At 47.7% G+C, this 12,305-nt stretch overlaps 1 protein-coding gene across 5 annotated transcripts in view; it reads left to right on the top strand.

The window, feature by feature from the left end:
- PDE4A (phosphodiesterase 4A) overlaps positions 1 to 5,155 on the top strand; it is a 388,477-nt gene extending 383,322 nt beyond the window's left edge. For all 5 annotated transcript variants that reach the window (XM_053370589.1, XM_053370587.1, XM_053370588.1 and 2 more), the window contains 3 exons: positions 1,148 to 1,270; positions 3,048 to 3,230; positions 4,294 to 5,155. In XM_053370589.1, the coding sequence (XP_053226564.1) occupies positions 1,148 to 1,270; positions 3,048 to 3,230; positions 4,294 to 4,668 (681 nt within the window). In that variant the 3' untranslated portion in view covers positions 4,669 to 5,155. The remainder of the gene's footprint in view (positions 1 to 1,147; positions 1,271 to 3,047; positions 3,231 to 4,293) is intronic.
- The last annotated feature ends 7,150 nt before the right edge of the window (positions 5,156 to 12,305 follow it).

Genomic DNA, 12,305 nt, shown 5'->3' with positions numbered 1-12,305 from the left:
ATGACAGACGAAGCAGACTTTCTGCAAGATTTGCTTAAATGCCAGGATATGCAGAACCCCGCAGCCCCAGCCTGGCTTAGGAGGAGCTTCAAGGTTGCTTCTGTTGTTTCAGAGAAAAGCCTGAGGGTGGGGAGGGCGAGAGATTAGCTCATTGGCGTTATGATAATGTTCAAACTCATGTAAATTTAGTTGATTAAAATAATCAGTTAAAAGGTCCCTGATTAAGTAATCTAAAAATGGTTTCATCAGCTGACAGCTCTGGTGTTTCTTCAGCCTGTCTCTCCTCAGAACAGATATGGTAGAACAACCTCAAGAGCACTAAGGAGAGGACTGTGGAAGCCCCCCTAGAGAGGGCAGTCCCACAGGTACTAGGCTTCATGGAGGGGCTAGCCCAGTGGTTTTCAACCAGTGTGCCGTGGCACCCTGGGGTGCCTTGAAGGATGGTCAGGGGTGCTGTGGGCAACACTGGCCTCTGTCCCTCTTTCCTTCCCTCCCTCTTCTGATGCCCTCTTATGACTCTGCCTCCCAAAGGCTCCCATAGCTGTTTGTTGCAGCAGCCCCGGCTCCAAGCTCCACAGGTGAATGGTGCCTCTGGGGCTGGCCAGGGGGTGCTAGTTGCCAGGAGCTGAGGTGGCCTCAGAGTAAGCAGCCAGCAGGTGAGGGAGTCCAGCGAGCCTGTCCTTCAGCTCTTGCTGTTGGGAAGTCCTAGGCCCCTGTGGGGCAGTGTGAGGAGTCACCTCTCTTTGGGGCAGGGGGCGCAGCTCAGAGACCATGAGCAGCAGCAGCGGCTGCCCTGAGGACTCCCAAGGAGAGGGGAGAGGAGGCTGAGGGAACCCTCCACAAGGGAGGGTGTTCAAAAAAGGGTGAGAGGCTGCCAGCTCTGCAGGCAAGGGGTGACAGAACTGGGCTCCTGAGCCCCACTGGGGTGCTGCAAAAGGAAGGTTGGTCAAGGGAGCCGTGGACCCAAAAAGGTCGAAAACCTCTGGGCCAGATGAAAGAAAACTACATTGGGTTGCTGTCTGTCTGCACAGGAGCCTAAATTCCCTGAGAGGAAGGATGGAGCACGAACAAAGGCATGGAGCCCATGATAGTTGAAACGCGAGTGTTCCCCTTCCGTTATCAAAAATTATGGCTTCTACTTCTGCAGGTCCTGGCTACCGACATGTCCAAACATATGAGCCTCTTGGCCGACCTCAAGACGATGGTGGAGACCAAGAAAGTGACCAGCTCAGGGGTGCTTCTGCTGGACAACTACACTGACAGAATACAGGTGGGCAAGGCTGGATGAAGTCCTGCATGCTACAGATTGGGAAAGGATGGTCAGGTCCTCTTGTCCAGAGGCACAGCCCTGCCCAGGATAAGCAGGAAGGAGGTCAGTCCCCACCCCAGTGGCAGGCTGGGGAGGCAAAGTGCAGCTGGTCCCAGAACTGGCATTCAGATAAAATGGCCACAAAGAAGCTGGGAAGCAGCTGCAAGGGTCGCCTGGCAGCAGCTTGCTCTCAGATGTGTTGCTCAAGCTGTTGAGCCAGTCCAGCATCTGAGGCTTGGGCGGGAAGGTGGACGGATGACATTGTTTTATTTAAATTGTTGGCCTGCTACCTAACAACAGCCTTTCAAGGAAGCCTTCAAAAAAAGAAAATATAAACACACAATATATACAATATTAAAATTTAAAAAAACACACACTGAAAACACAGTTAAGACTGGGAAAAGGTACTGTGCTTCGGCTTCTCCTCCTTAAAGTTAGAAAGCATACCAGCACAAGTAGATAAATAGGTGCCACTGCAGCAGGAAGATAAACGGCATTTCCGTGCACTCTGGCTTCTGTTCCGGTGTCCCGTTGTGCCAGTAGCAGTTTAGTCATGCTGGCCACATGTTCCGGAAAGCTTTCTGCAGACAAACGCTGGCTCCCTCGGCCTGAAAGAGAGAGGTGCGCCGCAACCCCATAGTCGCCTTTGACTGGACTTAACCATCCAGGGGTCCTTTACCTTTTACCTGCCTTAAAGATCCTGCAGGGAAAAACAGCCTGGGCATACAAACACATGCATAATTGTGTCCCTGGGGCTGGAGCCCCTCCTTTCGGGTGACTGGGCAATCTTTGGCTCCCTGTATCTTCCTGGCAGTAGTGACGACAGTGATGGCGTTCACTGCCCACCCCCCAGACCTTAGAAAGCCCACTGGCTCCTTTTGTCACGTGACAACTGAATAAGCTGTAGACCCTCCTTTGGGCCCTCTGCGCTGGTGTTGCCCACGCCAAGTAGCAGACCAAGAGGGCCCTACTGCTGTGGTGGTGCAGGAAATTTGCCACATGGGTTGGACAGGCAGAGCCTTTGCTTCATTTGCACAGTCCTTTTCCTAGGGTTCCCACTCGCCAAACTCCTTAGGCTCTGAGAGCAGAGGGGGGCTGATTCCATCTAGGTCTTTTCTCCCTCTGCACACATGCAGACACACAACTCACTGTTTTGCTTCCCAGGGGTTTGGTGCTCAGCTTCCTAGGTCCCTCGTACCTATGGTACCGCTCTCTTGGTATCTCCCACGGAGGACCTTATGGTCTTCAGACAAAAACATCTTGGAAGTCCCGGGCCACCGGGAGGTTAGGTAGGCCTCAACCAGAGCCAGGGCTTTTTTGGCTGTAGCCCCGATCTGGTGGAACGCTCTGTCACAAGAGACTAGGGCCCTGCGGGACTTGACATCTTTCCGCAGGGCCTGCAAGACAGAGCTGTTCCACCAGGCCTTTGGCCAAGGCACAGTCTGACCCCCTCCTTTGGTAATCCTCACAGAATTCTAGCCCAGGGGTTGCCATTATATACGATATATACGATATCTTTATTGTCATTGTCAATAGAAATAGAAATTTGAAAAATTACATAAAACATTCAAAAACTCTGAAAACCCATTTTAAAACACAAAATTCTATAGATGTGATTTTGAACTGATTTTAGAATTAATTGATTTTAGAATGCTGTGTTTATTGTTGTTAGCTGCTCTGAGCCCGGCTTCAGCTGGGCCTCTCTCTGACTGTCCTTGCGCTTTCTGACTACAACCAGGTCCTGCGGAACATGGTTCACTGTGCGGATTTGAGCAACCCCACGAAGCCGCTGGAGCTCTATCGGCAATGGACAGACCGGATCATGGAAGAGTTCTTCCGGCAGGGGGACAAAGAGCGGGAGCGGGGCATGGAGATCAGCCCCATGTGCGACAAGCACACGGCCTCCGTGGAGAAATCGCAGGTGCGTGATGGCCAAGTGGGATAATGTTCCGGGGGGCAAAGACGGATCACTTTCCCCTCCTGCTACTGCCAAGGCTAGGAAAATTCAGACATGGGATGGCTGCTGCCAAAACCCCACTTTATCTTTGGCGCATCATCGTGCTCCCATCCCTGAGTTTCAGCAAAAATAAACTTCACCAAAAGTTGGGGGGCAGGGAGTAAGTAGGGAGTAAACATAGCCAGCCCAGAAGGAGAAAGGAAACCCCAGATCCATTACAGGAGAAAGGAGGGACTGCCATGTCCATTGGAGGAAAGCAGGAATCTGGCACTGGGATGAAAGCGAGCTTCTTTCCTGTGACTGTGAGCCAGCAGCTTATGGCTTCCAGCATACGTAGCTGAGTCTTTGACAGGCAAGTGCTTTTTTGTGCAAGGAATCGGCGGCCATGAGTTGGTACAGAGGATCCATTGCCAGAAACCTGCCTTTTCCCTGTAAGAAACTGCTGTTTTAAGCAAAAAGAAGCTGCTGTATGCTGTCAGACTGTGGAACCACATAGCCTGGTGTGGCCTTCTCTGTCAGGCTGCCTCAAGCCCCCTTAGCTTCCAGGGCCCTTAGCTCAAGCCCCCCACAATGTACCTGTTACAAAAGCATCCAGGCCTTTTTTCTGTGGCCTGAGGAAGCACAGGATGAGTTCATGGGTGTCCCTTAAGGGACTGCAGTTGGCAATTGAAATATACCCGGAGTCGAGAGTGGATTTCATGCTCTTTATTCAGCTCATAGTGGTAAGGAGGAATGGAAGTTCCCCCAGAATGTCTGCTTTATATACATTATATACACAATAGGCCCCACATGATTGGCTAATTCCGGGATTCTCCTGTGGGCCAATCAGGTTGCGGATTCACTTCCACCTGGAGCTGGATTGGGTGGCTCCTGTGGACCAATCAGACTGCTGCGTTCTGGGTCCTATTGTTCTAGGACCAATCAGACTGCTGCATTTTGGATCCTATTCAACTCAGTCCCTAACAGCAAGACTGCTCACTGTTCTGTTACCAACCCTCTTCTTTCCCTGCCCCCGGTTGTGTTTCAGGTGGGCTTCATTGACTACATCGTGCACCCGCTGTGGGAGACGTGGGCGGACCTGGTGCACCCAGATGCACAAGACATTTTGGACACCCTCGAGGACAACAGGGACTGGTACCACAGCATGATCCCCCAGAGCCCCTCTCCCCCTCCGGACGACACGGAGAAGGACGATGAAGCCTGCCTGGAGAAATTCCAGTTTGAGCTGACTCTGGAGGAAGAGGGGGAGGACTCAGAGCAGTCTGAAAAGGACCACAGCAGCCCCGGCGACGAGGACAATAGCTACTACACAGCCGCAGAGGAGCAGCAACACGAGTCCCAGGAAGGGCAGGACAGACTAACGGACGACACAGTGAACGACACGTCTCCCGGCACATCATGACTTTGGGGAAGGGACAACTGAAAAAGCAAAAAAACACACACACACGAAAGTTTTCATGAGGGAGGGGCAGGGATAAAAAACAACAACGAAAAAACTCATTTTTTATTTTTATTGTATTTTTTATAAAAAGAAAATCAACAAGAAAAAAAGGGAAATATACACAGCAACTGTAGAACCAGGTTGGCCCAAGCAAGGGGCAGTAGCCCTGCTGCTTCAGTGAGCGGCCCAAGCACTCCAGAAATAATCTTACCTTTAATTTTGCTTTCTTTTTCTTTCTTTCTTCTCCGTTGTTGCCGAGTGGGTTTTTATTATTTTCCTTTGCTGCTTAAAAAAAAAAGGACGGGTGCCATCAGGAACAGAAGGAGGGCGATGGTGATGAAAAGCATGTATGAAGTGGTGGTAAAGGCCAAGCAGGAATAATAATAATAATAATAATAATAATAATAATAATAATAATAATAATAGTATTTTAAGCCATTTGTTGTAAAACAAAGCAGACACGCTGCAGGGCTTCAATGCCAAAAACCAGTAATAATTTTCACCCATGCCCCTTCTGTTCATCTGGCTCCCTTGCTTCAGACATGCCCTCCTGGGTCATTTGGTGCCTTTATTCCTTTGCCCATCACAGCATAACCCTCCTAGCTGGAAAACAGGGTGTTCAAAACATTGGGGATTTTTTGGGGGGGGAGGGAGAGTTCTAATAACTTTGATTTTTGTAACTTATTTTTTTAAGCTACTGCTAATTTATTTTTGTGAGTTTATTTTGATTTGATCAGACTGGTAAGAAGAAAGGACTTTGCCTCCTTTCTTTCTTTCTTTCTTTCTTTCTTTCCGATGCACTTTTTTTAAAAAATTAATAATAATAATAATGGTTTGCAGGTGGGGAGTTCCTTTTTTTTTTTTTTTTGCCTGTGACGCCATAACATTCTCCCAGAAGCAAATGGGAGAAGCCATTGCTTTTAAAGAAAACAAAAGGGAACAAGAAATCAAATAAGCAAAACATTTTATCTGAGTTTCCAAATAGCCAAGTCTTCCTCCGTTTATCATTTTGCACACAAAAAAAAAAAAGAAAGAAAAGGCAATATGGCCAGGATTGAATGGTTGTAACTGGCCAACTTGCCCAGACAGCTCCATAGGGGACCTCAGGGGTGAGTATTCCTCTCCCAGTAATGGCGATGGGATGGAGAGAGGGGGGTTGGTTTGCATCCTTCCTAACCCAATAATAAGAGGAGAGACTTATGTTTTTCAGTGAGTATTATTTAAGGACTAATTTGCAGGTTACCACCATCTTTATGTCTGAAAACCTGTGATTTGTTAGTTGATGAATCTCTAAACTGCAGTACCCTTCTTCCTGTTTACAGGTTTGTCAACTAGGGAGTGCAAGTGTACTGACCACAAACAAACAAACAATTTGCATGTGCCTCTAGGCACATATTTTTCTCACAGGAGGCTTGATACAAGCAGTCTGTATGAATGAAACCCAAATCTTTATTTCTGTGCAATGCAGTGTAATGTGGCTGGATCACATAGATTGACTTGTGAAGTTTGTATGCTGGGGTGGGGGGGGGCTTTATTAAGTTCAAAGGCTAGAGGCTCTAACACTCTTGGTTCCAGAGGTGAGGATCCACCTCGGACCACTAGGAAAATTATGTGTTTACATGTGCCCAGAAACCCCACACCGTTCTCACACTGCTGTGACATAAGCCAATAGCTTTTTTCAGACCCTGGGTCTGGTTCCAGAGAAGCTCCATCTCTCAGAGCTCAATCAGATTGACAGAAAATCCAGCCAAAAGAGGAGTCTAAGCAGTATGCAGGCGTCTTACTTTAAGGTCACTTGCCTTGAAGTGAAATACAGAGACAGCCAGAGAGAGGGGGTCTGAAATGTGCTTTTCTTTCCCTCCACGGGGCTGATCTTGCTACACAGATCTCCATGCCAAATGCTGCTCTCCTGACGATCTCTTCCCCCCGCTCCCTTATTGGGCACAGAACAAGGAGCCCCAGCCGCCTCCTGACAGTTCTCCTAGAGAAGCAGGACCTGCTGCCTCACCCTTTCACCAGAAATCACCATGAGAGAAAAGAAAAGAATCTGCTCTGTGGAATATCAAAAGGAGATCTTTTTGGCTGCTTTTATTCTTTGCCTTAACCAGCCAGCGGAGTATAATTTGCTAGTATCCTGCATCATTGTCCTGGTATGAAGAGGGTGAACTTTTCTCCATCCACAAAATGCCTTGCCCTACCCCTGGATGGACGTTCTCCTTAGCTCTGGGGACATCAGATATTTGCATGGACAAGCAGTGCTAGGGAATCCAGTCCTAAGAACCATAGGAAACATCCTGGATCCTCTTTTCTTGTGCCTCTGCCCACTTGGGGAAGCTGTAGCCTAGTCCTTGGCTGGCTGGATTCTGGGGGGTCACTCCCCCCCCCACTGTCTAGAGGACCCAACCCCTCTTTTTGGAGGGAGAGGAAAGTGGGAGAGCGGCAGCACAAGTGAATTGTGAACGGATTGGCCTTTTGACAATGTGAGACTTGAGTGAGTGGACCTGAGCCAGCATCTCTCCCACTGAGGTGAGGCCAGGCCTGGGATCCCCTTTAGCCTGTCTTACGTGGCCATTCAGGGCTGGCATGTGCCTACCCTAATCTCTCCCCTCCATGTAAGCAATAACAAGTGAGGTCCCGTCCCCATCACCACGCTGAGCTTTCGAACCAAAGCCATGTCTCCTCTTTTGCAAAGTCTCCATCCCACCCACTTTGCATTGACTTCTGTTTGGCCAGTTCTCCTAGTACATAGGTTCAGGCAGGCGGCAAGGAGCCTTCCAGAACTGTTCCAACCCAAGCACAGTAGTGGGCAGGGGGACAACTGGGGTGGAGAGATGGGCTCGCTCTTGCAAGGCAGCCAGCCCCTAGAACACCTGCCAGCCGCTGCAGCCCCTGGTCTCTGCTCAAAAGCCAGTGTAGGGCATCTCCTTCTCCCAAGGAGAACATGGCCATTTCTGAACACAGTACTGTAGCCATTTTCTTTGTATTTTTTCACTTTTCTTTCTTGAAGCCTCAACTGAAGAAAAAACAAAAAGGGAAAGAGAGAGGAATTCTTTCTTTCTGATTTGTGTATAGCTTTTATTTTTGTATGCAGTTCTGTTCCATGAGTTTGTTGGGTCGGGTTTGGACTGTACATAGTTGTGAATAAGCAGATTGTAAATTATTCTAAAAAGAGTAAAAGAACCTTACAAACAATACCCCTCACCCTTTCCTTTCCCTCCCGGCCCTGCCTCGGTTTCTCTCCCCAAACTCCTGCCGTAGGACCTGTGCTGGGAGTGCATTTGTGGAGAGCAATGAGGTCTCTGAGAGACTCTCCAGCTGCATTCTCTCCTCGAGAGCTCTGGGACGCAGGCCCTGCCCCTGCCCGTTTCTCCTGTCTGTGTATTTATGGTGTAATATAGACACATTGGAAATTGTAGAATTGTCATTTTTCCTTGCAGTGTCGTTAATCAGCTGTTGCAATGTTCTCTCTCGAATGTTACCAAAACCGTTCAGCAGCCGAGCTCACAATAAACCAGGAGAAAGGGAGTCTTTGTTCCTGTGACCTGCCTTCTCTGCAAGGCTGTAAGAGGTGTGAGTGTTTTTTCAATCCCCCGGAGGCCAAAAGGAGAAGGGAAGAAAGCCAGTCCCAGCCTACCATTGAGCAGACTAAGGCATCTGCTATAGGCATCTCATTGTGGGTGGCGTAAGAGGGCAGCAGGGACATGGGTGGCGCTGTGGGTTAAAGCACAGAGCCTAGGGCTTGCTGATCAGAAGGTCTGGGTTCGAATCCCCACGACGGGCTGAGCTCCCGTTGCTCTGTCCCTGTTCCTGCCAACCTAGCAGTTCGAAAACACATCAAAGTGCAAGTAGATAAATAGGTACCGCTCCAGCAGGAAGGTAAACAGCGTTTCCGTGCGCTGCTCTGTTTTCGCCAGAAGTGGCTTAGTCATGCTGGCCAGATGTCCCGAAAGCTGTACGCTGGCTCCCGCGGCCAATAAAGCGAGATGAGCACTGCAACCCCAGAGTCGTCTGCGACTGGACTTAATGGTCAGGGGTCCCTTTACCTTTAAGAGGGCAGCGAACTCTAATGTTCTATTGGTGTAGATGCCGTGGCCCTGGAGATGTGGGGACAGGGGAGGGATCTGTTGCTTTGCCTTGGGCAGCAAAGTGTCTTGGGCTAGCCCTGGACAGGAGCCAAGGAGCCCCACAGGCACTATTTTAATTCAATCCCAAGGACTGCCAACTCTTCCCAGGTGAGATGTGATGCCATCTTCAAAGGCTCTTGAATTGCAATATCGACACACTCGCCACAGCTCCAGGGACTTCTGACTTTAATGCTGTGCCTCATCCCGTGGGGTTTTCACTCTTCTCACAAACTCGTCCCCTTTTCGTGTCTGTCTTGAACATGGCACTCTCTGGCTATCCTGATTACAAGCCACTATGATCTGTTTTGACACACAGACACACACAGCTAGAATGTAAAAACAAAAATATAACTATATAAAACACCAAAAAATAAAATAACTATTTGTTGCAATTAATAGAACATGCAGGAAATCAGCAATTAACAAAACCAGCAGCCAAAGGCCTTTAGAAAGATGGGCTTTTTGACCCCTTCAGCAGGAAAAGACAACAGAGGGTTGCCACACAGCCATGGACCAATAGTAGTATCAGGTTCAGCTACCCATAACATGATTGTCCTTCACAGAGTGAAAGCACCCAGAGTGGGGCCTATGCTGCAAAGGCTAAGTGCCACTTCTTGAAATAAGAGAGGCAGTCTTGGGCAATGCAAGGTCTTCATGGTTCAGCATCTTGAATTGGGTCTGGATGCTAATTGGCAACTGGTGATGCTGCAAATCAGGACAGCTGTGTGCCATTAGATGGTGAGCAGCAGACATTCTGTTTCTGCAGTCTTCTTCGAAAACATCACTCTCTGGTGCATTGCTGTGATTTATTCTGGAGGCTACCAAGGAAGAGATAAGGTAAAGTCTCATCTTTCCAGAAAAGGGGCAATGTCTTACCTGCATGCTGCCATCTTCTGGACACTTCGTGCAACAATGGGCTATTGAACAGCCATGGTTCCTGAAGGCTGAGCGGGTTGTTTGAACTAGTTCAAGGCATGGCACGCTGCTCCTGCCATCCTCCTGGAGTGTCTTTGTAATTGTAACATTTTAAATAAGACCCTTTATTTGCTGCTTTCTGACTAATTGTATTTAGTCAGTTGCATTGTAGCAAAAACAACAAAGTTTCTGGTGGCTCCTAGAACCACTAGCAGATTTGTAATCACCCCCAACCCTCCAGCTTATGAAAGGAGAGGGGTGGATGTTAAACTGTTGTCCTGTGAATCATGGAGTCATAGAACCGTTGAGTTGGAAGGGAGCCTGGGGGTCATCCAGCCCACCCCTCTGCGATGCAGGAATTTCAACAAAAGCATTCAAATGATAGATGGTCGGAACTGAGCGCTCTTCCTGTTTCCTTCTGCAGGACAAATAGCAGTGGATGAGGTGGGTTGGATCAGGGAAATGATCCAGGTTTAGAGGGGGAAAGGATGAACACTCCCATCCTCTATCTCCAGGGCCCAAATGGATTCTGGGTCCATTTAGGTAGCGTGTTTATGAAGGAACCCTGAAGTTTTATACAATTTATTACAGTAAAGTAACTCAACAAAAATGTTGAATCAGGGCAGAATGAACTTAAGTGTTTGATAGGGGATTGAAAATAGCTGCCTCAGAACTGTGTCACTGTCATAATTGGCTTGATATAAATCAACCAAGAAGTATTTTTTTTTATGTATATGTTTGATTTCTGACTCGCTCTTCGTCAGTCAGTCCCAGTTGCAACAATATAAAAATACAATATTCAAACAGTTTTACAGCTCTGGAGCTTGAAGCATATTCCCCAACAATGGGGGTTAGCACTGGGGAGTTTCAGTCTAGAGAGGGGCTGGGGAGTCAGCTGTGGGGCCACGATACAAGATTATAAAACGATACATGGTGTGTAGAAAACGGATGCAGCCGCTTCAATACTTTTAGAACACAGTGGCATGAAGTCAATCTGTTCCTCTGGCCTGCCCTCTGCTGGACAGTTTGCAGAATTAACATAAAACAGCAATCAAACGGATCACACAAGATAATGTGTTAAAGGATTTAATACAGCCATACAATCAAAACAAGAGTGCATATGCAGGAGGCAGAGCGATCGTGTTTGCAGAACACCGCATTCTGGATTGTGGGAAATTTGCTGCAGTGCTATATTCACTTGCCTCGGAGTAAGCCCCTGTTTTACTAAAGGAGCCTTACCCCTCCCCCAGTTGATATGCAAATGATTCTCCTGTTAATCCAGAGGGAAGGGAGTGAAAGTGAGTCCTAAGAGCCTGCCTTGGGACGACAGATTGAACTGCATGTATATTTTCTATGTATGTTTACCTGGGAGAAATTTCCGCTGAGCCCAATGGCATAGGTTTGCAACCTCAGTCATTCAATGCAACGTAGACAGGCAACTGATGTAACACAATCGTTCTCAGATAAATGTGAAAACCCAGTTTAATAAATTGCAGTGTAAATGCCTCCTAGGCTCTACTCCACATACTATAAACATTCACTGAAAACTGGCCAAACAATTATTATTATTATTATTATTATTATTATTATTATTATTATTTGTCGAGTAGCACCTTAGAGACCAATTAAGTTTGTTCTGGGTATAAGCTTTCGTGTGCATGCACACTTCTTCAGATACCTGAAGAATTGTCAGAAGTATCTGAAGAAGTGTGCATGCACATGAAAATTTATACCCAGAACAAACTTAGTTGGTCTCCAAGGTGCTAAAATATTTTTAATTTATTTTTGACTGCGTCAGACCAACATGGCTACCTACCTGAATCAATAGTAATAATAATTTATTATCTCTACCCTCCCCATCTGGCTGGGTTTCCCCAGCCACTCTGGGCAGCTTTCAACAGAACATTAAAAACAGAATAAAACTTCAAACATTAAAAACTTCCCTAAACAGGGCTGCCTTCAAATATCTTCTAAAAGTCGGAGAGTTATTTCCTTGACATCTGATGGGAGGGCTTTCCACAGGGCGGGTGCCACCACCAAGAATGCCCTGTGTCCCTGTAACCTCACTTCTCGCATTGACCGAACCGCCAGAAGGCCCTCGGCGCTGGACATCAGTGTCCGGGCTGAGCGATGGGGGTGGAGACGCTCCTTCAGGTATACTGGGCTGAGGCCGTTAAGGCTTTGAAGGTCAGCACCAACACTTTGAATTGTGCTCGGAAATGTACTGGGAGCCAATGCAGGTTTTTCAGGACCGGTGTTATATGAACTGTCCCTTATTTAGAGTAATCACATTAATTACTTGCACACCTTACAATTTCTGTGTTTCTTTCTCTCAGGGGACGCTTCCATCAAACCAAGCACATACTGTACTGCACTGAGTAAGTAGTATCACACGCAACTCCCTTAGCTAACTTAAGAGCTCTGCCCTGGGACATAAAGCCTTTCTGGTCCTCTTCACAAAGTGCTCTGAATGTTTGAAAGTGTTCACAACACACACACACACCCATGTCACTTCTCCCATCAGATGTCAATGAAATAATCAACTATCTGACTTTTAGA

Source organism: Podarcis raffonei, chromosome 17 (genome assembly GCF_027172205.1).
Source record: "Podarcis raffonei isolate rPodRaf1 chromosome 17, rPodRaf1.pri, whole genome shotgun sequence".
In the NCBI taxonomy this organism is placed as follows: Eukaryota; Metazoa; Chordata; class Lepidosauria; order Squamata; family Lacertidae; genus Podarcis; species Podarcis raffonei.
This window is presented reverse-complemented; position numbering and strand designations above follow the sequence as displayed.